General features: G+C 44.2%; 1 protein-coding gene across 1 annotated transcript in view; it reads left to right on the top strand.

Moving 5' to 3' along the window:
* fat3b (FAT atypical cadherin 3b) overlaps window positions 1-26,630 on the top strand; it is a 297,423-nt gene that overhangs the window by 19,568 nt on the left and 251,225 nt on the right. Inside the window, exons 4-13 of the mRNA XM_090226225.1 lie at window positions 2,681-2,886; window positions 4,242-4,395; window positions 8,880-9,098; window positions 9,429-9,572; window positions 11,050-11,307; window positions 11,416-11,632; window positions 11,783-12,031; window positions 18,502-18,647; window positions 22,310-22,447; window positions 25,160-25,303. Coding sequence (XP_090082351.1) covers window positions 2,681-2,886; window positions 4,242-4,395; window positions 8,880-9,098; window positions 9,429-9,572; window positions 11,050-11,307; window positions 11,416-11,632; window positions 11,783-12,031; window positions 18,502-18,647; window positions 22,310-22,447; window positions 25,160-25,303 — 1,875 coding nt within the window. The remainder of the gene's footprint in view (window positions 1-2,680; window positions 2,887-4,241; window positions 4,396-8,879; window positions 9,099-9,428; window positions 9,573-11,049; window positions 11,308-11,415; window positions 11,633-11,782; window positions 12,032-18,501; window positions 18,648-22,309; window positions 22,448-25,159; window positions 25,304-26,630) is intronic.

Here is a 26,630-nt window from a genome sequence, read left to right on the forward strand (position 1 = left end):
CCATTAGTTCCTGCCAAGGCAGCAGCTACTCTTCCTGGGGTTTATTATGGATCCCCATTAGTTCCTGCCAAGGCAGCAGCTACTCTTCCTGGGGTTTATTATGGATCCCCATTAGTTCCTGTCAAGGCGGCAGCTACTCTTCCTGGGGTTTATTATGGATCCCCATTAGTTCCTGCCAAGGCAGCAGCTACTCTTCCTGGGGTTTATTATGGATCCCCATTAGTTCCTGCCAAGGCAGCAGCTACTCTTCCTGGGGTTTATTATGGATCCCCATTAGTTCCTGTCAAGGCAGCAGCTACTCTTCCTGGGGTTTATTATGGATCCCCATTAGTTCCTGCCAAGGCAGCAGCTACTCTTCCTGGGGTTTATTATGGATCCCCATTAGTTCCTGCCAAGGCAGCAGCTACTCTTCCTGGGGTTTATTATGGATCCCCATTAGTTCCTGTCAAGGCAGCAGCTACTCTTCCTGGGGTTTATTATGGATCTCCATTAGTTCCTGCCAAGGCAGCAGCTACTCTTCCTGGGGTTTATTATGGATCCCCATTAGTTCCTGCCAAGGCAGCAGCTACTCTTCCTGGGGTGTATTATGGATCCCCATTAGTTCCTGTCAAGGCAGCAGCTACTCTTCCTGGGGTTTATTATGGATCCCCATTAGTTCCTGCCAAGGCAGCAGCTACTCTTCCTGGGGTTTATTATGGATCCCCATTAGTTCCTGCCAAGGCAGCAGCTACTCTTCCTGGGGTTTATTATGGATCCCCATTAGTTCCTGTCAAGGCAGCAGCTACTCTTCCTGGGGTTTATTATGGATCCCCATTAGTTCCTGTCAAGGCAGCAGCTACTCTTCCTGGGGTTTATTATGGATCCCCATTAGTTCCTGTCAAGGCAGCAGCTACTCTTCCTGGGGTTTATTATGGATCCTCATTAGTTCCTGTCAAGGCAGCAGCTACTCTTCCTGGGGTCCAGCAAAATTAAGGCAGTTAGACATTTTTTTAAACATTACAATACATTCACATCAGATTTTACAACACATTGCGTGTGTGTCCTCAGGCCCCTACTCCACTACCACATATCTAAAACATAAAATCCATGTGTACATGTGTGTATAGTGCTATCATAGTATGCTATCATGTGTATAGGTGTGTCTGTACCTGTGTGTGTGTCTCTTCACAGTCCCTGCTGTTCCATGAGGTGTGTTTTTATCTGCTTTTTAAATCTGATTCTACTGCTGCATCAGTTACCTGATGTGGAATAGAGTTCCATGTAGTCATGTCTCTATGTAGTACTGTGGAATAGAGTTCCATGTAGTCATGGCTCTATGTAGTACTGTGGAATAGAGTTCCATGTAGTCATGGCTCTATGTAGTACTGTGGAGTAGAGTTCCATGTAGTCATGGCTCTATGTAGTACTGTGGAATAGAGTTCCATGTAGTCATGGCTCTATGTAGTACTGTGGAATAGAGTTCCATGTAGTCATGGCTCTATGTAGTACTGTGGAATAGAGTTCCATGTAGTCATGGCTCTATGTAGTACTGTGGAATAGAGTTCCATGTAGTCATGGCTCTATGTAGTACTGTGGAATAGAGTTCCATGTAGTCATGGCTCTATGTAGTACTGTGGAATAGAGTTCCATGTAGTCATGTCTCTATGTAGTACTGTGGAATAGAGTTCCATGTAGTCATGGCTCTATGTAGTACTGTGGAATAGAGTTCCATGTAGTCATGGCTCTATGTAGTACTGTGGAATAGAGTTCCATGTAGTCATGGCTCTATGTAGTACTGTGGAATAGAGTTCCATGTAGTCATGGCTCTATGTAGTACTGTGGAATAGAGTTCCATGTAGTCATGTCTCTATGTAGTACTGTGGAATATAGTTCCATGTAGTCATGGCTCTATGTAGTACTGTGGAATAGAGTTCCATGTAGTCATGGCTCTATGTAGTACTGTGGAATAGAGTTCCATGTAGTCATGGCTCTATGTAGTACTGTGGAATAGAGTTCCATGTAGTCATGGCTCTATGTAGTACTGTGGAATAGAGTTCCATGTAGTCATGTCTCTATGTAGTACTGTGGAATAGAGTTCCATGTAGTCATGGCTCTATGTAGTACTGTGGAATAGAGTTCCATGTAGTCATGTCTCTATGTAGTACTGTGGAATAGAGTTCCATGTAGTCATGGCTCTATGTAGTACTGTGGAATAGAGTTCCATGTAGTCATGGCTCTATGTAGTACTGGGTGCCTCCTATAGTCTGTTCTGGACTTGGGGACTGTGAAGAGACCTCTGGTGGCATGTCTTGTGGGGTATGGATGGGTGTCTTGTGGGGTATGGATGGGTGTCCTGTGGGGTATGGAGGGTGTCCTGTGGTGTATGGTTGGGTGTCCTGTGGGGTATAGATGGGTGTCCTGTGGGGTATGGATGGGTGTCTTGTGGGGTATGGAGGGTGTCCTGTGGGGTATGGATGGGTGTCCTGTGGGGTATGGATGGGTGTCCTGTGGGGTATGGATGGGTGTCCTGTGGGGTATGGATGGGTGTCCTGTGGGGTAGGGATGGGTGTCCTGTGGGGTATGGATGGGTGTCCTGTGGGGTAGGGATGGGTGTCTTGTGGGGTCAATGTTATCAGTGCATCTTTTCCCCAAAATCAATCGTGTGTGTGTGTGTGTGTGTGTGTGTGTGTGGTGTGTGTAGGTGCGGGCCACAGCACAAGGTGGGCTGGAGGCCTTCACCACCGTCTTCGTCAACATCCTAGACATGAACGACCTTCGACCTCTGTTTGCCCCGACCTCCTACTCCTTCGTGGTCCCCGAGGGCTCTCCGCTGGGCGCCAGCGTTGGCAGGGTAACGGCCACGGACGCAGACGTCGGATCCAACGGGCAGTTTTACTACTTCTTCAGGTATTGGTGTTGTTCCTCTGTCCTCCTCCTGTTGTTTTTACATTAAATTCGTTATGGGGTATGTAATCCATGTTAAATTCATTATGGGGTATTTAATCCATGTTAAATTCATTATGGGGTATTTAATCCATGTTAAATTCATTATGGGGTATGTAATCCATGTTACATTCATTATGGGGTATTTAATCCACGTTAAATTCATTATGGGGTATTTAATCCATGTTAAATTCATTATGGGGTATTTAATCCATGTTAAATTCATTATGGGGTATTTAATCCATGTTACATTCATTATGGGGTATTTAATCCATGTTAAATTCATTATGGGGTATTTAATCCATGTTAAATTCATTATGGGGTATTTAATCCATGTTAAATTCATTATGGGGTATTTAATCCATGTTACATTCATTATGGGGTATTTAATCCATGTTAAATTCATTATGGGGTATTTAATCCATGTTAAATTCATTATGGGGTATTTAATCCATGTTACATTCATTATGGGGTATTTAATCCATGTTAAATTCATTATGGGGTATTTAATCCATGTTAAATTCATTATGGGGTATTTAATCCATGTTAAATTCATTATGGGGTATTTAATCCATGTTAAATTCATTATGGGGTATTTAATCCATGTTAAATTCATTATGGGGTATTTAATCCATGTTACATTCATTATGGGGTATTTAATCCATGTTAAATTCATTATGGGGTATTTAATCCATGTTAAATTCATTATGGGGTATTTAATCCATGTTAAATTCATTATGGGGTATTTAATCCATGTTAAATTCATTATGGGGTATGTAATCCATGTTACATTCATTATGGGGTATTTAATCCACGTTAAATTCATTATGGGGTATTTAATCCATGTTAAATTCATTATGGGGTATTTAATCCATGTTAAATTCATTATGGGGTATTTAATCCATGTTACATTCATTATGGGGTATTTAATCCATGTTAAATTCATTATGGGGTATGTAATCCATGTTAAATTCATTATGGGGTATTTAATCCATGTTACATTCATTATGGGGTATTTAATCCATGTTAAATTCATTATGGGGTATTTAATCCATGTTAAATTCATTATGGGGTATTTAATCCATGTTAAATTCATTATGGGGTATTTAATCCATGTTCAGGCTGTAACACAACAACAACACAACAACATGTGGAAGGGTGTGAATGCTTTGTGAAGAACCCTGTATGTTTGGGAAGCACTTTGCACTGCATAGTGCTTTACCAAATATAAGGCAAGTAAGTATGCCTTGTCAGAGTCAGAACGACCCATTGTAAGAAATGTGCTTTATAGAATAAAGTTTGATGTGACTTGTCCCCAGGGAGCGTGTGGAGCTGTTCTCGGTGCACCCCACCAGCGGGGTCGTGACCCTGACGGGCCAGCCAATAACGGGGCAGCGGATGGAGCTGGAGGTACGAGCGGTGGACCGAGGGATAAAGCTCTACGGGACCAACGGGGTCAGCAGCACCGCTAAGGTATCTCTAGTTCCTGTTCTGTCCAACCGAGTCAGCAGCATCGCTAAGGTATCTCTAGTTCCTGTTCTGTCCAACGGGGTCAGCAGCACCGCTAAGGTATCTCTAGTTCCTGTTTTGTCCAACGGGGTCAGCAGCACCGCTAAGGTATCTCTAGTTCCTGTTCTGTCCAACGGGGTCAGCAGCACCGCTAAGGTATCTCTAGTTCCTGTTCTGTCCAACGGGTCAGCAGCATCGCTAAGGTATCTCTAGTTCCTGTTCTGTCCGACGGGGTCAGCAGCACCCCTAAGGTATCTCTAGTTCCTGTTCTGTCCAACGGGGTCAGCAGCACCGCTAAGGTATCTCTAGTTCCTGTTCTATCCAACGGGGTCAGCAGCACCGCTAAGGTATCTCTAGTTCCTGTTCTGTCCAACTGAGTCAGCAGCATCGCTAAGGTATCTCTAGTTCCTGTTCTGTCCAACGGGGTCAGCAGCACCGCTAAGGTATCTCTAGTTCCTGTTTTGTCCAACGGGGTCAGCAGCATCGCTAAGGTATCTCTAGTTCCTGTTCTGTCCAACGGGGTGAGCAGCACCGCTAAGGTATCTCTAGTTCCTGTTTTGTCCAACGGGGTCAGCAGCACCGCTAAGGTATCTCTAGTTCCTGTTTTGTCCAACGGGGTCAGCAGCACCGCTAAGGTATCTCTAGTTCCTGTTCTGTCCAACGGGGTCAGCAGCACCGCTAAGGTATCTCTAGTTCCTGTTCTGTCCAACGGGGTCAGCAGCACCGCTAAGGTATCTCTAGTTCCTGTTCTGTCCAACGGGGTCAGCAGCACCGCTAAGGTATCTCTAGTTCCTGTTTTGTCCAACGGGGTCAGCAGCACCGCTAAGGTATCTCTAGTTCCTGTTCTGTCCAACCGAGTCAGCAGCATCGCTAAGGTATCTCTAGTTCCTGTTCTGTCTGACCGAGTCACTAGCACCGCTAAGGTATCTCTAGTTCCTGTTCTGTCCAACGGGGTCAGCAGCACCGCTAAGGTATCTCTAGTTCCTGTTTTGTCCAACGGGGTCAGCAGCACCGCTAAGGTATCTCTAGTTCCTGTTTTGTCCAACTGGGTCAGCAGCACCGCTAAGGTATCTCTAGTTCCTGTTCTGTCCAACGGGGTCAGCAGCACCGCTAAGGTATCTCTAGTTCCTGTTTTGTCCAACGGGGTCAGCAGCACCGCTAAGGTATCTCAATCAATCAATCAATCAATCAAATTTATTTTATATAGCCCTTCGTACATCAGCTGATATCTCAAAGTGCTGTACAGAAACCCAGCCTAAAACCCCAAACAGCAAGCAATGCAGGTGAAGAAGCACGGTGGCTAGGAAAAACTCCCTAGAAAGGCCAAAACCTAGGAAGAAACCTAGAGAGGAACCAGGCTATGTGGGGTGGCCAGTCCTCTTCTGGCTGTGCCGGGTGGAGATTATAACAAAACATGGTCAAGATGTTCAAATGTTCATAAATGACCAGCATGGTCGAATAATAATAAGGCAGAATAGTTGAAACTGGAGCAGCAGCACAGTCAGGTAGACTGGGGACAGCAAAGAGTCATCATGTCAGGTATTCCTGGGGCATGGTCCTAGGGCTCAGGTCCTCCGAGAGAGAGAAAGAAAGAGAGAATTAGAGAGAGCATATGTGGGATGGCCAGTCCTCTTCTGGCTGTGCCGGGTGGAGATTATAACAGAACATGGCCAAGATGTTCAAATGTTCATAAATGATCAGCATGGTTGAATAATAATAAGGCAGAACAGTTGAAACTGGAGCAGCAGCACAGCCAGGTGGACTGGGGACAGCAAGGAGTCATCATGTCAGGTAGTCCTGGGGCATGGTCCTAGGGCTCAGGTCCTCCGAGAGAGAGAAAGAGAGAAGGAGAGAATTAGAGAACGCACACTTAGATTCACACAGGACACCGAATAGGACAGGAGAAGTACTCCAGATATAACAAACTGACCCTAGCCCCCCGACACATAAACTACTGCAGCATAAATACTGGAGGCTGAGACAGGAGGGGTCAGGAGACACTGTGGCCCACTCCGAGGACACCCCCGGACAGGGCCAAACAGGAAGGATATAACCCCACCCACTTTGCCAAAGCACAGCCCCCACACCATCTCTAGTTCCTGTTCTGTCCAACGGGGTCAGCAGCACCGCTAAGGTATCTGTAGTTCCTGTTTTGTCCAACGGGGTCAGCAGCACCGCTAAGGTATCTGTAGTTCCTGTTCTGTCCAACGGGGTCAGCAGCACCGCTAAGGTATCTCTAGTTCCTGTTCTGTCCGACCGAGTCACTAGCACCGCTAAGGTATCTCTAGTTCCTGTTCTGTCCAACCGAGTCAGCAGCATCGCTAAGGTATCTCTAGTTCCTGTTCTGTCTGACCGAGTCACTAGCACCGCTAAGGTATCTCTAGTTCCTGTTCTGTCCAACCGAGTCAGCAGCATCGCTAAGGTATCTCTAGTTCCTGTTCTGTTCGACCGAGTCACTAGCACCGCTAAGGTATCTCTAGTTCCTGTTCTGTTCGACCGAGTCAGCAGCATCGCTAAGGTATCTCTAGTCCCTGTTCTGTCCGACCGAGTCACTAGCACCGCTAAGGTATCTCTAGTCCCTGTTCTGTCCGACCGAGTCACTAGCACCGCTAAGGTATCTCTAGTTCCTGTTCTGTTCGACCGAGTCACTAGCACCGCTAAGGTATCTCTAGTTCCTGTTCTGTTCGACCGAGTCAGCAGCACCGCTAAGGTATCTCTTGTTCCTGTTCTGTCCAACCGAGTCAGCAGCATCGCTAAGGTATCTCTAGTCCCTGTTCTGTCCGACCGAGTCACTAGCACCGCTAAGGTATCTCTAGTTCCTGTTCTGTCCGACCGAGTCACTAGCACCGCTAAGGTATCTCTAGTTCCTGTTCTGTCCAACGGGGTCAGCAGCACCGCTAAGGTATCTCTAGTTCCTGTTCTGTCCAACGGGGTCAGCAGCATCGCTAAGGTATCTCTAGTCCCTGTTCTCTCCGACCGAGTCACTAGCACCGCTAAGGTATCTCTAGTTCCTGTTTTGTCCGACCAGGGACTAGAAGGTTAAGAGAAGCGAGCTAGCAGCCTGCAGGTTGCTAGTTCAATCCCCGGGTCGGGCAAACACAACAAAACAAATGTATTGTATTTATTGTGTGTATGTATTGTATCTATGACGGGCCTGGACATGTACTGGCTTAAGCAGGGGGACACGTCTGGCACTGCAGGATTTGAGTCCCTGGTGGCGTAGTGTGTTACTGATGGTAGGCTTTGTTACTTTGGTCCCAGCTCTCTGCAGGTCATTCACTAGGTCCCCCTGTGTGGTTCTGGGATTTTTGCTCACCGTTCTTGTGATCATTTTGACCCCACGGGGTGAGATCTTGCGTGGAGCCTCAGATCGAGGGAGATTATCAGTGGTTTTGTGTGTCTTCCATTTCCTAATAATTGCTCCCACAGTTGATTTCTTCAAACCAAGCTGCTTAGCTATTGCAGATGCAGTCTTCCCAGCCTGGTGCAGGTCTACAATGTTGTTTCTGGTGTCCTTTGACAGCTCTTTGGTCTTGGCTGTTGAGTTTGGAGTGTGGCTGTTTGAGGTTGTGGACAGGTGTCTTTTATACTGATAAGTTCAAACAGGTGCCATTAATACAGGTAACGAGTGGAGGACACAGGAGCCTCTTAAAGAAGAAGTTACAGGTCTGTGAGAGCCAGAAATCTTGCTTGTTTGTAGGTGACCAAATACTTATTTTCCACCATAATTTGCAAATAAATTCATTAAAAATCCTACAATGTGATTTTCTGGATTTTTTTCATAGTTGACGTGTACCTATGATGAAAATTACAGGCCTCTCTCATCTTTTTAAGTGGGAGAACTTGCACAATTGGTTGCTGACTAAATACTTTTTTGCCCCACTGTATGTATATATATATATATATATATATATATATATATACAGTGCCTTAATAATTTTGCACGCCCAATTTTTCAGTTTTTGATTTGTTAAAAAAGTTTGAAATATCCAATAAATGTCATTCCACTTCATGATTGTGTCCCACTTGTTGTTGATTCTTCACAAAAAATACAGTTTTATATCTTTATGTTTGAAGCCTGAAATGTGGCAAAAGGTAGCAAAGTTCAAGGGGGCCGGATACTTTCGCAAGGCACTGTATATATATATATATATATATATATATATATATGTATTGTATGTATGTATTGTATTGTATTGTATGTATTGTATGTATTGTATGTACTGTATGTATGTGCGTATGTATGTGCGTATGTTTGTGTGTATGTATGTGTACCTGGAGGTGTTAGAAAACACATAAGGCTCATTTCTATTCTACTCAATGGACAATGAAGTTATATTCTATTTTCCTCTATGTGTTATCCTCTCGGTTTTATTTGTACTTTGACATTTGTCTTTAACTGTTTGATCGTTTTATCCAAAAATCTGTCATTCAATCAATAAATCCAGGTGGTCCTGACGGTTGAACCGGTGAATGAGTTTTCTCCGGTGCTGTCTATGGTGGCCCTGGTGCCATCGTGGTTGGACCAAGACCCTGTGTTTGCTGTGGTCACGGTGGAGGACCAGGATGAGGGGGTGTGCGGGGACATCGAGTGGGTCTCCATCGTCGAGGGGGACCCACTGGAACAGTTTAAGGTGGACCGCTCTCCGGTCGGGAACGAGTACAAGGTAGTCTTCTCCTCCTCTCCTCTCCTCTCCTCTCCTCTCCTCTCCTCTCGTCTCGCCTCGCCTCGCCTCGCCTCCTCTCCTCTCCTCTCGTCTCGCCTCGCCTCGCCTCGCCTCGCCTCGCCTCGCCTCGCCTCGCCTCCTCGCCTCGCCTCCTCTCCTCTCCCCTCCCCTCCCCTCCCCTCCCCTCCCCTCCCCTCCTCTCCTCTCCTCTCCTCTCCTCTCCCCCCTCTCCTCTCCTCTCCTCTCCTCTCCTCTCTCCTCTCCTCTCCTCTCCTCATCACCTCCCCTTCTTTTATCTCTTCTAATCTCCTCTTCTCCTCCCATCTCTAGGTGAAGACGTCAGAGCCCGTGGACTGGAAGAAGTTTCCATACGGTTGTAACCTGACCCTCCAGGCTAAAGACAGAGGAACCCCTCCTTTGTTCTCCAACACTCAGGTGGTCCAGGTGTTAGTTAGAAAACCTCAGGCTCTCCAGGTGAGTCATTTGACGGTCGTGTCTTCATTCAATTTCATTTTCATTGTTTTAGCTTTTCCCTCTCTCTGCTGTTCAGTGTCTTTTTAAATGTGTCTGAGTTTTTAATTTTTTGTTCTAGTGAACAATACCATAACAACACCATATCAACACCATATCAACACCAACACAATATCGTCACAACACCATCGAAACACCATCACAACACCACCACAATACCATAACAATACCATAACAACACCACAACAACACCATAACAATATCGTCACAACACCATAACAACACCATAACAACACCATAACAACACCATAACAATACCATAACAATACCATAACAACACCATAACAATACCATAACAACACCACAACAACACCATAACAATATCGTCACAACACCATAACAATACCATCACAATACCATAACAACACCATCACAACACCATAACACCATCACAATACCATAACAACACCATCACAACACCATAACAACACCATCACAATACCATAACAACACCATAACAACACCATAACAACACCATCACAATACCATAACAACACCATCAAAACACCATAACAATATCATAACAATATCATAACAACACCATCACAACACCATAACAACACCATCACAATACCATCACAATACCATAACAACACCATCACAACACCATAACACCATCACAATACCATAACAACACCATAACAACACCATAACAACACCATAACAACACCATAACAACACCATAACAACACCATCACAACACCATAACAACATCACAATACCATAACAACACCATCACAACACCATAACAACACCATAACAACACCATAACAACACCATCACAACACCATAACAACACCATAACAATACCATCACAATACCATAACAACACCATCACAACACCATAACACCATCACAATACCATAACAACACCATAACAACACCATAACAACACCATCACAACACCATCACAACACCATAACAACACCATCACAATACCATAACAACACCATAACAACACCATAACAACACCATAACAACACCATCACAATACCATAACAACACCATAACAACACCATCACAACACCATCACAACACCATCACAATACCATAACAACACCATAACAACACCATAACAACACCATGACAACACCATCACAACACCATCACAACACCATCACAACACCATAACAACACCATAACAACACCATAACAACACCATAACAATACCATAACAACACCATAACAACACCATAACAACACCATAACAACACCATCACAATACCATAACAACACCATAACAACACCATAACAACACCATAACAACACCATCAAAACACCATAACAATATCATAACAATATCATAACAACAAAGCCATTTTAATTACACAATGCTCCTATTTTATACCAATAGATAAGCTCGATGTAGTTCACTTTGGTATAACAGCAAGAAAACACACGTTGTGACTTGATTTTCCAGGTGAGATTTGACAAACAGCTCTACCAGGTGAGACTGAGTGAGATAGCGCCGCCTGGCACCATCATAGTGGAAGTGCGGATCACCCCAGGCCCTCCCAACGTCAACTACAGCTTCAGCACCTTCTCTGCCTCACCGTACTTCCTCATCAACCCTCTGACCGGGGTCATCACTACGACAACCCCTCTGACCAGCCTATCGCAGGACGTTGTGGAGCTGGAAGTGTTGGAGCAGGGCAGTAAACTCAGAACCAGGGTCCAGGTGATTTTAATGTGTTTGATCTGATTTGTAATATGTTGTTGTTGTTGTCGTCTTTGTTGACAAACAAATCTGATCTTCTCTTCTGTTTGTATCTCATCTTTAACTCAGGTCACCATAGAGGACGCAAACGGCAACACGCCCACGTTCGCCAGGCCGGCGTACGACGTGTCAATCGAAGAGACCATGCCGGTCGGCACGGTGATCTTGGTGGTGTCGGCGGTGGACGATGACAAAGGGGAGAACGGGTGTATCACCCACAGCATTGCTGGACTTCAGGCGCTACCCTTCACCATAGATCAGGACTCAGGAGAGGTACTGTTGGGGCTGGTTGATCCTCACTGTGTGTGTATACAGTACATGCTGCAATGATTGACAAACATATCTTATTTGATCTTATCACCTTTCCTCCTGTCCTGTCCTGTCCTGTCCTGTCCTGTCCTCTCCTGTCCTCTCCTCTCCTCTCCTCTCCTCTCCTCATCTCCCCTCTTCTCTCAGCTGAGGACCACTAGAGAGCTGGACTACGAGACGTCATCTGATCTCTACATGTTCTCCGTCCGGGCCTCAGACTGGGGTTCTCCATACCGGCGGGAGAACGAGGTCAACGTGACAGTGCGCCTCATCAACGTAAATGACAACAGACCTTTGTTTGAGAGGGTTGGCTGCCGAGGGATGATCGAACAGGACTTCCCTGTAGGCCAGAACATCGTCACCATGTCAGCTGTGGGTAGGTAACCCAGAGGCAAAATCATGTGTCCAACTCCAGTCCTCGAGGAATGAGTGTCTGTGGGTTTTCACGCCTCCCTTGTACTTGATTGATCATTGTCAATAACCACGTTCGACATCTTTTTGTTTCAGTAAAATAAATTATGCGAGAAATGGTGGAGGAAATGCCTTTATGCGCAAATATTGTCAAATCATAAGAAAACTTGGGAGTCACGCGATGATATGTTGTGTGGTCGTCTCAGTATGACTCGGGGAAACCATGCAGTTTATTAGGTTACAGATTAAATACATGATGATGAACTTCACCGGGGGGGGGGGGGGGGGGGATGAACGTTCCTGGTGATGAACTTCACCGGGGGGGGTGAACGTTCCTGGTGATGAGCTTGATGCTCCTTTCCAATAAATATCAAGGGTCTTATTCTGGTGACACGATGATCGATGCTTGACTGCCGTTTGACAAAAAAAAACATTCTCACTCTTATCCATAATAATCTCATCCTGTAGACTAACCCCACTGTATCTGTGAGCTGTAATCTAGACTAGCCCCACTGTATCTGTGAGCTGTAATCTAGACTAGCCCCACTGTATCTGTGAGCTGTAATCTAGACTAGCCCCACTGTATCTGTGAGCTGTAATCTAGACTAGCCCCACTGTATCTGTGAGCTGTAATCTAGACTAGCCCCACTGTATCTGTGAGCTGTAATCTAGACTAGCCCCACTGTATCTGTGAGCTGTAATCTAGACTAGCCCCACTGTATCTGTGAGCTGTAATCTAGACTAGCCCCACTCTAGCTGTAATCTAAACTAGCCCCACTCTATCTGTGAGCTGTAATCTAGACTAGCCCCACTGTATCTGTGAGCTGTAATGTAGACTAGCCCCACTGTATCAGTGAGCTGTTGGCTAGAGGGGCACGTGCTGTGATCAGAGTGGGTATATTATAACGTGACAGTTTTTGTAGCGATACCATCAGTAGAGTGGAAAAGGTGATGGAAACACTTTGACCTTTAGATTTTTATTTGGTACATAAAAACTGAAACGGAAAAGTATGTTTTATGTGCCCTACGTCATTTTAGCCAACAAGTCAGTTTGGTGGAAACACTGGTAGGAAACAAGTCAGTTTGGTGGAAACACTGGAGGGAAACAAGTCCGTTTGGTGGAAACACTGGAGGGAAACAAGTCAGTTTGGTGGAAACACTGGAGGGAAACAAGTCTGTTTGGTGGAAACACTGGGGGGAAACTAGTCAGTTTGGTGGAAACACTGGAGGGAAACAAGTCAGTTTGGTGGAAACACTGGAGGGAAACTAGTCAGTTTGGTGGAAACACTGGAGGGAAACTAGTCAGTTTGGTGGAAACACTGAGGCTGAAACAAGTCAGTTTGGTGGAAACACTGTAGGGAAACTAGTCAGGTTGGTGGAAACACTGAGGCTGAAACAAGTCAGTTTGGTGGAAACACTGAAGGGAAACTAGTCAGGTTGGTGGAAACACTGAGGCTGAAACAAGTCAGTTTGGTGGAAACACTGAAGGGAAACTAGTCAGGTTGGTGGAAACACTGGGGGGAAACTAGTCAGTTTGGTGGAAACACTGAGGGGAAACAAGTCAGTTTGGTGGAAACACTGGAGGGAAACTAGTCAGTTTGGTGGAAACACTGGAGGGAAACTAGTCAGTTTGGTGGAAACACTGAGGCTGAAACAAGTCAGTTTGGTGGAAACACTGAAGGGAAACTAGTCAGGTTGGTGGAAACACTGAGGCTGAAACAAGTCAGTTTGGTGGAAACACTGAAGGGAAACTAGTCAGGTTGGTGGAAACACTGAGGCTGAAACAAGTCAGTTTGGTGGAAACACTGAAGGAAAACTAGTCAGGTTGGTGGAAACACTGAGGCTGAAACAAGTCAGTTTGGTGGAAACACTGAAGGGAAACTAGTCAGGTTGGTGGAAACACTGAGGCTGAAACAAGTCAGTTTGGTGGAAACACTGAAGGAAAACTAGTCAGGTTGGTGGAAACACTGAGGCTGAAACAAGTCAGTTTGGTGGAAACACTGGAGGGAAACTAGTCAGGTTGGTGGAAACACTGAGGCTGAAACAAGTCAGGTTGGTGGAAACACCACTGGTGGGAAAATGCTCATATTTTAGAATGTTCGCATGAAAATCTGTCGCCAATTGGATGGAAACCAAACTAGTTAGGGACTCCCCACACCAGCAGAAGGACCTGATTTTTTTATTTTCTTCCGGTCTATGTTTTGTTTCAGAGCTGGGTTTTATTTGAATGTTACCATCCACCAGCATGGTATTGTTTATTAATTAGTTCATTATTAATCAGAAACAGCTGCACAGTTCTTCCTCTTTGCGAGTCCGTAATTTCCGATCTCCCACTTGGATCGCAGCACAACCAACCTATGGGTCAAATAGGGGTTTAGTCCCATAGTATAAATATAGTATAATAGTATAAATATTGTATAATAGTATAAATATAGTATAATGGTATAAATATAGTATAATAGTATAAATATAGTATAATGGTATAAATATAGTATAATAGTATAAATATAGTATAATGGTTTAAATATAGTATAATGGTATAAATATAGTATAATAGTATAAATATAGTTTAATAGTATAAATATAGTATAATAGTATAAATATAGTATACATATAGTATAATAGTATAAATATAGTATAATAGTATAAATATAGTATAATAGTATAAATATAGTATAAATATAGTATAATGGTATAAATACAGTATAATAGTATAAATATAGTATAATAGTATAAATATAGTATAAATATAGTATAATAGTATAAATATAGTATAATGGTATAAATACAGTATAATAGTATAAATATAGTATAATGGTATAAATATAGTATAATAGTATAAATATAGTATAATGGTATAAATATAGTATAATAGTATAAATATAGTATAATGGTATAAATATAGTATAATAGTATAAATATAGTATAATGGTTTAAATATAGTATAATGGTATAAATATAGTATAATAGTGTAAATATAGTATAAATATAGTATAATAGTATAAATATAGTATAATGGTATAAATACAGTATAATAGTATAAATATAGTATAATAGTTTAAATATAGTATAATGGTATAAATATAGTATAATAGTATAAATATAGTATAATAGTATAAATATAGTATAATGGTATAAATATAGTATAATAGTATACATATAGTATAATGGTATAAATACAGTATAATAGTATAAATATAGTATAATAGTTTAAATATAGTATAATAGTATAAATATAGGATAATGGTATAAATATAGTATAATAGTATAAATATAGCATAATAGTATAAATAGTAGGTTTTTACCAGCACTTGATCATAATCCATTGGATAATTTGTATAAACAGTGCCTTCGTAAAGTATTCAGACCCCTTGACTTACCCCACATTTTGTTACGTTACAGCCTCATTTTAAAATGGATTAAATAGTTTTTTCCCCTCATCACTCTACACGCAATACCTCATAATCACAAAGCGAAAACGTGTTTTTAGAAATCGTTGCCAATTTATTTAAAAAATAAAACTGAAATATTACATTTACATAAGTTTTCAGACCCTTTCCTCAGTACTTTGTTGAATTATCTTTGGCAGCGATTACAGCCTTGAGTATTGTTGGGTATGATGCTACAAGCTTGGCACACCTGTATTTGGGGAGTTTCTCCCATTCTTCTCTGAAGATCCTCTCAAGCTCTGTCAGGTGGGGAGCTTCGCTGCACAGCTTTTTTCAGGTCTGTCCAGAGATGTTCGATCGGGTTCAAGTCCGGGCTCTGGCTAGACCACTCGAGGACATTCAGAGACTTCAGAGTCCCGAAGTCACTCCTGCGTTGTCTTGGCTGTGTGCTTAGGGTCGTTGTCCTGTTGGAAGGTGAACCTTTGCCCAAGTCGGAAGGCCCTGAGCGCTCTGGAGCAGGTTTTCAGCAAGGATCTCTCTGTACTTTGCTCCGTTCATCTTTGCCTCGATCCTGACTAGTCTCCCAGTCCCTGCCACTGAAAAACATCCCCACAGCATGATGCTGCCACCACCATGCATCACCGTAGGCATGGTATTGGCATGGTGAAATCCGGAGCCTGGTTTCCTCCAGATGTGACGCTTGGCATTCAGGCCAAAGAGTTCAATCTTGGTTTCATCAGACCAGAGAATCTTGTTTCTCATGGTCTGAGAGTCTTTAGGTGCCTTTTGGCAAACTCCAAGCGGGTTGTCATGTGCCTTTTACTGAGGAGTGGCTTCCGTCTGGCCACTCTACCATAAAGGCCTGATTGGTGGAGTACTGCAAAGATGGTTGTCCTTCTGGAAGGTTCTCCCATCTCCACAGAGGAACTTTGGAGCTCTGTCAGAGTGACCATTGGGTTCTTGGTCACCTGCCTGACCAAGGCCCTTCTCCCCCGATTGCTTAGCTCTAGGAAGAGTCTTGGTCGTTCAAACTTCTTCCATTTAATAATGATGGAGGCCACTGTGTTCTTGGGGACCTTCAATGCTGCAGAAATGTTTTGGTACTCTTCCCCAGATCTGTACCTCAATACAATCCTTCTCCATCATGACTTGATTTTTAGTCTGACATGCACTGTCAAAGGTTCTAGAATAAGGCTAGAATAATGCTAGAATGATGCTAGAATAATGCTAGAATAATGCTAGAATAATGCTAGAATAATGCTAGAATACTGCTGTAACGTAACAAAATGTGGAAGGATTGGAGGGGTCTGAATACGTTCCCAATGCACTCTGTATACATATAAATATTACATTTACATAAGTTTTCAGACCCTTTCCTCAGTACTTTGTTGAATTATCTTTGGCAGCGATTACAGCCTTGAGTATTGTTGGGTATGATGCTACAAGCGTGGCACACCTGTATTTGGGGAGTTTAGCAGTCAAAAGTTTAGACACACCTACTCATTCAAAAGTTTTTCCTTATTTTTTCATTTTTTCTACATTGTAAAATAATAGTGAAAACATCAAAACTATGAAATAACACATATGGAATCATGTAGTAACCAAAAAAGGGATTAAGCAAATCAAACTGTAGTTTTGAATTTAGATTCTTTAAAGTAGCCACCTTTTGCTTTGATGACAGCTTTGCACACTCTTGGTATTCTCTCAACCAGCTTCAACTGGAATGATTTTCCAACAGTCTTGGATGAGTTCCCACATATGCGGGTTAGGGTTTGGCCGGGGTAGGCCGTTACTGTAAATAAGAATTTGTTCTTTAGTGACTTGCCTAGTTAAATAAACGTTACATTTAAAAAAAAAAATAATAATACGCTGAACTCTTGTTGGCTGCTTTTCCTTCAATCTGCGGTCCAAATCATCCCAAACCATCTCAATTGGGTAGAGGTCGGTTGATTGTAGAGGCCGGGTCATCTGATGCAGCACTCCATCACTCTCCTTCTTGGTCAAATAGCCCTTACACAGCCTGGAGGTGTGTTTTGGGTTATTGTCCTGTTGAAAAACCAATGATAGTCCCACTAAGCCCAAACTAGATGTGATGGTGTATCGCTACAGAATGCTGTGGTAGCCATGCTGGTTAAGTGTGCCTTGAATTCTAAATAAATCATAGAGAGCGTCACCAGCAAAGCTCCCCCACACCATCACACCTCCTCTTCCATGCTTCACGGTGGGAACCACACATGCAGAGATCATCCGTTCACCTACTCTGCGTCTCACAAAGACACGGCAGTTGCAACCAAAATCTCAAATTTGGACTCATCAGACCAAAGGACAGATTTCCACCAGTCTAATGTCCATTGTTTGTGTTTCTTGGCCCAAGCAAATCTCTTCTTCATATTGGTGTCCTTTAGTAGTAGTTTCTTTGCAGCAATTCGACCATGAAGGCCTGATTCACGCAGTCTCCTCTGAACAGTTGATGTTGAGATGCGTCTGTTACTTGAACTCTGTGAAGCATTTATTTGGGCTGTTAACTCTAATGAACTTATCCTCTGCAGCAGAGGTAACTCTGGGTCTTCCTTTCCTGTGGCGGTCCTCATGAGAGCCAGTTTCATCATAGCGTTTGATGGTTTTTGCGACTGCACTTGAAGGAACTTTCAAAGTTCTTGAAATTGTCCATATTGACTGACCTTCATGTCTTAAAGTAATGATGGACTGTTGTTTCTCTTTGCTTATTTGAGCTGTTCTTGCATAATATTTTTTGATTTTACAATGACGGCCTACCGGGGAACAGCAGGAATACTTCCTTGTTCAGGGGGCAGAACGACATATTTTTTTATCTTGTCAGCTCGGGGGATTCAATCTAGCAACCTTTCGGTTACTGGCCCAATGCTCTAACCACTAGGCTACCTGCCGCCCCTCCACTCTAACCACTAGGCTACCTGCCACCCCTCCACTCTAACCACTAGGCTACCTGCCGCCTCTACACTCTAACCACTAGGCTACCTGCCTGCTTAACCCTGTGCTCCTCAACCTGAATTGTTTTGTATTGCAGACATAGACGACCTGGGGCTGGTTAAGTACAGGATCCTGTCAGGTAATGACCTGGACTACTTCAACCTTAACCCAGATTCTGGCGCCCTGGCCTTGAGGAGGTCCCTGGCCTCCGCTAACCTCAAGACGGTTGTCTTCAACCTCAAGGTATCCCTATGTACCCCCATGTCTTCCCTATGCTACCCTATGTATCCCTATTCAGTCCCTATACACCCCTATGTAACCCTATGTATTCCTATGTATATCTTATGCTTGCCAAATTAAATGAAAGTTCAATAAAAAATAAAACAATCCATATGTATCCCCTATGTATCCCCTATGTTGTCCTTATATATCCCCTATGTATCCCTATGTATCCCCTATGTATCCCCTATGTTGTCCCTATGTATCCCCTATGTATCCCTATGTATCCCCTATGCAGCCCCTATGTTGTCCTTATATATCCCCTATGTATCCCTATGTATCCCCTATGTATCCCTATGTATCCCCTATGCAGCCCCTATGTATCCCCTATGTATCCCTATGTATCCCCTATGCAGCCCCTATGTTGTCCTTATATATCCCCTATGTTGTCCCTATGTATCCCCTATGTATCCCTATGTATCCCCTATGCAGCCCCTATGTCTCCCTATGTATCCCCTATGTTGTCCCTATGTATCCCCTATGTATCCCCTATGTATCCCTATGTATCCCCTATGCAGCCCCTATGTTGTCCCTATGTATCCACTATGTATCCCCTATGTATCCCTATGTATCCCCTATGCAGCCCCTATGTTGTCCCTATGTATCCACTATGTATCCACTATGTATCCCCTATGTATCCCCTATGTATCCCTATGTATCCCCTATGTTGTCCCTATGTATCCCCTATGTATCCACTATGTATCCCTATGTATCCCCTATGCAGCCCCTATGTTGTCCCTATGTATCCACTATGTATCCCCTATGTATCCCCTATGTATCCCTATGTATCCCCTATGTTGTCCCTATGTATCCCTTATGTATCCCCTATGTATCCCTATGTATCCCTATGCATCCCTTATGTATCCCTAAAATGTTCCCTGTGTACTGCAGTCTTCAACCTCAAGGTATTGAAATTAACAAACTATTAATGCCACAAGGACAACACACATACAGTACAACACATACAACACAACACATACACCACAACACATACACCACAACACATACACCACTACACATACACCACTACACATACAGTACAACACATGCACCACAACACATGCACCACAACACATACAGTACAACACATACAGAACAACACATACACCACTACACATACACCACAACACATACACCACAACACATACACCACTACACATACACCACTACACATACAGTACAACACATGCACCACAACACATGCACCACAACACATACACCACAACACATACAGAACAACACATACACCACTACACATACACCACTACACATACACCACACCACATACACCACAACACATACACCACTACACATACACCACTACACATACACCACTACACATACAGTACAACACATACACCACAACACATACAGTACAACACATACAGAACAACACATACACCACACCACATACACCACAACACATACACCACTACACATACACCACTACACATACACCACTACACATACAGTACAACACATGCACCACAACACATGCACCACAACACATACAGTACAACACATACAGAACAACACATACACCACAACACATATACCACTACACATACACCACAACACATACACCACAACACATACACCACTACACATACAGTACAACACATACAGTACAACACATACACCACAACACATACACCACTACACATACACCACAACACATACACCACTACACATACAGTACAACACATACACCACTACACATACAGTACAACACATACACAACAACACATACACCACTACACATACACCACTACACATACACCACACCACATACACCACAACACATACACCACTACACATACAGTACACCACAACACATACAGAACAACACATACAGTACAACACATACACCACAACACATACACCACAACACATACACCACTACACATACAGTACAACACATACACCACTACACATACACCACATACACCACAACACATACACCACAACACATACAGTACACCACATACACCACTACACATACACCACAACACATACAGCACAACACATACACCACAACACATACAGTACAACACATACACCACAACACATACAGTACAACACATACACCACAACACATACACCACTACACATACAGTACAACACATACACAACAACACATACAGTACAACACATACACAACAACACATACACCTCAACACATACACCACAACACATACACCACAACACATACAGTACAACACATACACCACAACACATACACCACAACACATACAGTACAACACATACACCACAACACATACAGTACAACACATACAGCACAACACATACAGTACAACACATACACAACAACACATACACCACAACACATACACCACAACACATACACAACAACACATACAGTACAACACATACACCACTACACATACACCACTACACATACACAACAACACATACACCACAACACATACAGTACAACACATACAGCACAATACATACACCGCCAGATTACAGATTACACTACACTACAGATTACAGTATTACATTACACTACACTACAGTATTACATTACTAAGAACAATGTTTGGGGTGTGTAGAGTGTTTGTGTGTGTCTTCTCTTTTCTTCACATATAGTATTGATGGATCCCAGGATCCATATGTCTCCCTTTGTCTCCCTGTGTCTTCCTGTGTCTCACTGTGTCTCCCTGTGTGTCCCTGTGTCTCCCTATGTCTCCCTGTCTCCCTGTGTCTCCCTATGAATTCCTATGTCTCCCTGTGTCTCCCTGTGTGTCCCTATGTCTCCCCGTGTCTCCCTGTGTCTCCCTGTGTCTCCCTGTGTCTCTCTGTGTCTCCCTATGAATTCCTATGTCTCCCTGTGTCTCCCTGTGTCTCTCTGTGTCTCCCTATGAATTCCTATGTCTCCCTGTGTCTCCCTGTGTGTCCCTATGTCTCCCTGTGTCTCCCTGTGTCTCCCTGTGTCTCCCTATGTATCCCTATGTCTCCCTGTGTCTCCCTGTGTCTCACTGTGTCTCCCTGTGTGTCCCTATGTCTCCCCGTGTCTCCCTATGTATCCCTATGTCTCCCTATGTCTCCCTGTGTCTCCCTGTGTGTCCCTGTGTGTCCCTGTGTCTCCCTTTGTTTCCCTGTGTCTCCCTGTGTCTCCCTGTGTCTCCCTGTTTTCCTTGTGTCTCCCTGTGTCTCCCTGTGTTTCTCGGTGTCTCCCTGTGTCTCCCTGTCTCTCCCTGTGTCTCCCTGTGTGTCCCTATGTCTCCCTGTGTCTCCCTATGAATTCCTATGTCTCTCCTTATAATAGTGCACTACACATAACAGTGTTCCATTTGGTACACAGTATTATTATTATTAATGTTATTATTATTATTAATATTATTATTAATGTTATTATTATTATCAATTGTATTATTATTGATAATATTATTAACATTACTGTTATTATTATTAATAATTGTATTATCATTACTATTATTATTAATGTAATTATTATTGTTATTATTATTATTACTATTATTTTTAATATTATTATCATCGTTCATATTGTTATTAATTTTATTATTAATAGTGTTATTATTTTGTATATTATTATCGTTCTTCTTCGTATTAATATTATTTCTATTATTATTCCTCTGAAGGTGGAGGCGACGGACGGAGAGCTGTTCTCGGAGCCGACCTACGTCAACGTGACGGTGGTCCGGGGAGGGATGCCGTCTCGTAGTGTCACCTGCAGAGAGACAGGAGTGGCCCAGAGCCTGGCAGAGCTGGTACTACAGGTGCCATCAATATCATTATCAATATCATTATCAATATCCGTATCTCAGGGGCCTCCCGGGTGGCGCAGTGGTTAAGGGCGCTGTACTGCAGCGCCAGCTGTGCCACCAGAGACTCTGGGTTCGCGCCCAGGCTCTGTCATAACCAGCCGCGACCGGGAGGTCCGTGGGATCGACGCACAATTGGCCTAGCGTCGTCCGGGTTAGGGAGGGTTTGTCTCATCGCGCACCAGCGACTCCTGTGGAGCGCACAGTGCACGCTAACCAAGGTTGCCAGGTGCACGGTGTTTCCCCCGACACGTTGCGGCTGGCCTCCTCGGTTGGATTAAGAAGCAGTGCGGCTTGGTTGGGTTGTGTATCGGAGGATGCATGACTTTCAACCTTCGTCTCTCCCGAGCCCGTACGGGAGTTGTAGCGATGAGACAATATTAAAAAACAACTACTAAAAAACAATTGGATACCATGAAATTGGGGAGAAAAAGGGCTAAAAATGCAAAAATAAACACAAATAAATCCGTATCTCAGGTGCACTTACTTCAAGGCACTTAACCCCTAAACTGCAGCATTTGTGATGGAGTTAGTCGCCAAGGAGATCATTTTGTATAGCTCAAGCTCAAGCTGTACATTGTCATGTGTGTTTGCGAGCAGAGTTAGTTAGCTAGTTCGGACAGGGACATCGGGCTCACACTGTTCCAGTCTCTCTGTTCCAGCCTCTCTGTTCCAGCCCCTCTGTTCCAGTCTCTCTGTTCTAGCGCCTCTGTTCCAGTCCCTCTGTTCCAGTCTCTCTGTTCCAGCCCCTCTGTTCCAGTCTCTCTGTTCCAGTCTCTCTGTTCCAGTCTCTCTGTTCCAGCCTCTCTGTTCCAGCCCCTCTGTTCCAGTCTCTCTGTTCTAGCGCCTCTGTTCCAGTCCCTCTGTTCCAGTCTCTCTGTTCTAGCGCCTCTGTTCCAGTCCCTCTGTTCCAGCCTCTCTGTTCTAGCGCCTCTGTTCCAGTCTCTCTGTTCTAGCGCCTCTGTTCCAGTCCCTCTGTTCCAGTCTCTCTGTTCCAGTCTCTCTGTTCCAGTCTCTCTGTTCCAGTCTCTCTGTTCCAGCCTCTCTGTTCCAACCCCTCTGTTCCAGTCTCTCTGTTCCAGCCTCTCTGTTCCAACCCCTCTGTTCCAGTCTCTCTGTTCCAGCCTCTCTGTTCCAACCCCTCTGTTCCAGTCCCTCTGTTCCAGCCTCTCTGTTCCAACCCCTCTGTTCCAGTCTCTCTGTTCCAGTCTCTCTGTTCCAGCCTCTCTGTTCCAACCCCTCTGTTCCAGCCTCTCTGTTCCAGTCCCTCTGTTCCAGTCTCTCTGTTCCAGTCTCTCTGTTCCAGTCTCTCTGTTCCAGTCTCTCTGTTCCAACCCCTCTGTTCCAGTCTCTCTGTTCCAGTCTCTCTGTTCCAACCCCTCTGTTCCAGTCTCTCTGTTCTAGCGCCTCTGTTCCAGTCTCTCTGTTCCAGCCTCTCTGTTCCAACCCCTCTGTTCCAGTCTCTCTGTTCTAGCGCCTCTGTTCCAGTCTCTCTGTTCTAGCGCCTCTGTTCCAGTCTCTCTGTTCTAGCGCCTCTGTTCCAGTCCCTCTGTTCCAGCCTCTCTGTTCTAGCGCCTCTGTTCCAGTCCCTCTGTTCTAGCGCCTCTGTTCCAGTCCCTCTGTTCTAGCGCCTCTGTTCCAGTCTCTCTGTTCTAGCGCCTCTGTTCCAACCCCTCTGTTCCAGCTTCTCTGTTCCAGTCTCTCTGTTCCAGTCTCTCTGTTCCAGCCTCTCTGTTCCAGCCTCTCTGTTCCAACCCCTCTGTTCCAGTCTCTCTGTTCTAGCGCCTCTGTTCCAGTCTCTCTGTTCTAGCGCCTCTGTTCCAGTCTCTCTGTTCCAGTCTCTCTGTTCTAGCGCCTCTGTTCCAGTCCCTCTGTTCCAGCCTCTCTGTTCTAGCGCCTCTGTTCCAGTCCCTCTGTTCTAGCGCCTCTGTTCCAGTCCCTCTGTTCTAGCGCCTCTGTTCCAGTCTCTCTGTTCTAGCGCCTCTGTTCCAACCCCTCTGTTCCAGCCTCTCTGTTCCAGCCCCTCTGTTCCAGTCTCTCTGTTCTAGCGCCTCTGTTCCAGTCCCTCTGTTCCAGTCTCTCTGTTCTAGCGCCTCTGTTCCAGTCCCTCTGTTCCAGTCCCTCTGTTCCAGCCTCTCTGTTCCAACCCCTCTGTTCCAGTCTCTCTGTTCTAGCGCCTCTGTTCCAGTCCCTCTGTTCCAGTCCCTCTGTTCCAGTCTCTCTGTTCCAGTCTCTCTGGTCCAGCCTCTCTGTTCCAGTCTCTCTGTTCTAGCGCCTCTGTTCCAGTCCCTCTGTTCCAGTCTCTCTGTTCTAGCGCCTCTGTTCCAGTCCCTCTGTTCCAGTCCCTCTGTTCCAGTCCCTCTGTTCCAGTCCCTCTGTTCCAGTCTCTCTGTTCTAGCGCCTCTGTTCCAGTCTCTCTGTTCCAGTCCCTCTGTTCCAGTCCCTCTGTTCCAGTCTCTCTGTTCCAGCCTCTCTGTTCCAACCCCTCTGTTCCAGTCTCTCTGTTCTAGCGCCTCTGTTCCAGTCCCTCTGTTCCAGTCCCTCTGTTCCAGTCTCTCTGTTCCAGTCTCTCTGTTCCAGTCTCTCTGGTCCAGCCCCTCTGTTGGGATTAAAGCAGAGCAAAGAAAATAGATCTGTAAAGTCTTCTTCTTCTTCTTCTTCCTCCAGAAGGCTACGGCGCTGCGGAGACCCAGGGTGGATGAGGGGTACACAGACCTGTTCTCAGCCAACAGACTGACGCCTCAGTTTGAGTCGTTCCCCTCCAGTATCGTGGTCAGGGAGGATCTGGCCAAGGGGGCGAGTGTCTTTCAGGTGAGGGATGTGGAATTCCACGTTGTGATGTAGTGTTCATGGTAAATGAGTTACACATATTGGGAAGTATCCAGAGTAGGGTTGGGTGCTGTCCATCATAGCGTCCTTCTCTCATCCCGGGATTTACAGTATTACCTTGTAATACCTTGCTCAGTACACAAGGGGGCGCCAGAAAAAACAAAAAGGCCCATTGGGCGTCTAAAAGCAGAAAATAAATCATTAGCAAAAGACAGGCAGTCCGGCTCATAAAGTTATACATATATAGGTAGGAGCTACCTACAGTTGAAGTCAGAAGTTTACATACACTTAGGTTGGAGTCATTAAAACTCCAACCTCCAACCTAACAATTTTCAACAAATTTCTTGTTAACAAACTATAGTTTTGGCAAGTCGGTTAGGACATCTACTTTGTGCGTGACACAAGTACTTTTTCCAACTATTGTTAACAGACAGATTATTTCACTTATAATTCACTGTATCACAATTCCAGTGGGTCAGAAGTTTACACTAAGTTGACTGTGCCTTTAAACATCTTGGAAAATTCCAGAAAATTATCTCATGGCTTTAAAAGCTGCTGATAGGCTAATTGACATAATTTGAGTCAATTGGAGGTTTACCTGTGGATGTATTTCAATGCCTACCTTCAAACTCAGTGCCTCTTTGCTTGACATCATGGGGAAATCAAAAGAAATCAGGCAAGACCTCAGAAAATAGAATTGTAGGACCTCCACAAGTCTAGTTCATCCTTGGGAGTAATTTCCAAACGCCTGAAGGTACCACGTTTATCTGTACAAACAATAGTACGCAAGTATAAACACCATGGGACCATGCAGCCATCATACCGCTCAGGAAGGAGACGTGTTCTGTCTCTAGAGATGAACATACAGTGCCTTGCGAAAGTATTCGGCCCCCTTGAACTTTGCGACCTTTTGCCACATTTCAGGCTTCAAACATAACGATATAAAACTGTATTTTTTTGTGAAGAATCAACAACAAGTGGGACACAATCATGAAGTGGAACGACATTTATTGGATATTTCAAAAAATTTTAACAAATCAAAAACGGAAAAATTGGGCGTGCAAAATTATTCAGCCCCTTTACTTTCATTGCAGCAAACTCTCTCCAGAAGTTCAGTGAGGATCTCTGAATGATCCAATGTTGACCTAAATGACTAATGATGATAAATACAATCCACCTGTGTGTAATCAAGTCTCTGTATAAATGCACCTGCACTGTGATAGTCTCAGAGGTCCGTCAAAAGCGCAGAGAGCATCATGAAGAACAAGGAACACACCAGGCAGGTCCGAGATACTGTTGTGAAGAAGTT

This window comes from Oncorhynchus mykiss, chromosome 29 (genome assembly GCF_057628025.1).
Source record: "Oncorhynchus mykiss isolate SJ-2025 chromosome 29, ASM5762802v1, whole genome shotgun sequence".
NCBI lineage: Eukaryota > Metazoa > Chordata > Actinopteri > Salmoniformes > Salmonidae > Oncorhynchus > Oncorhynchus mykiss.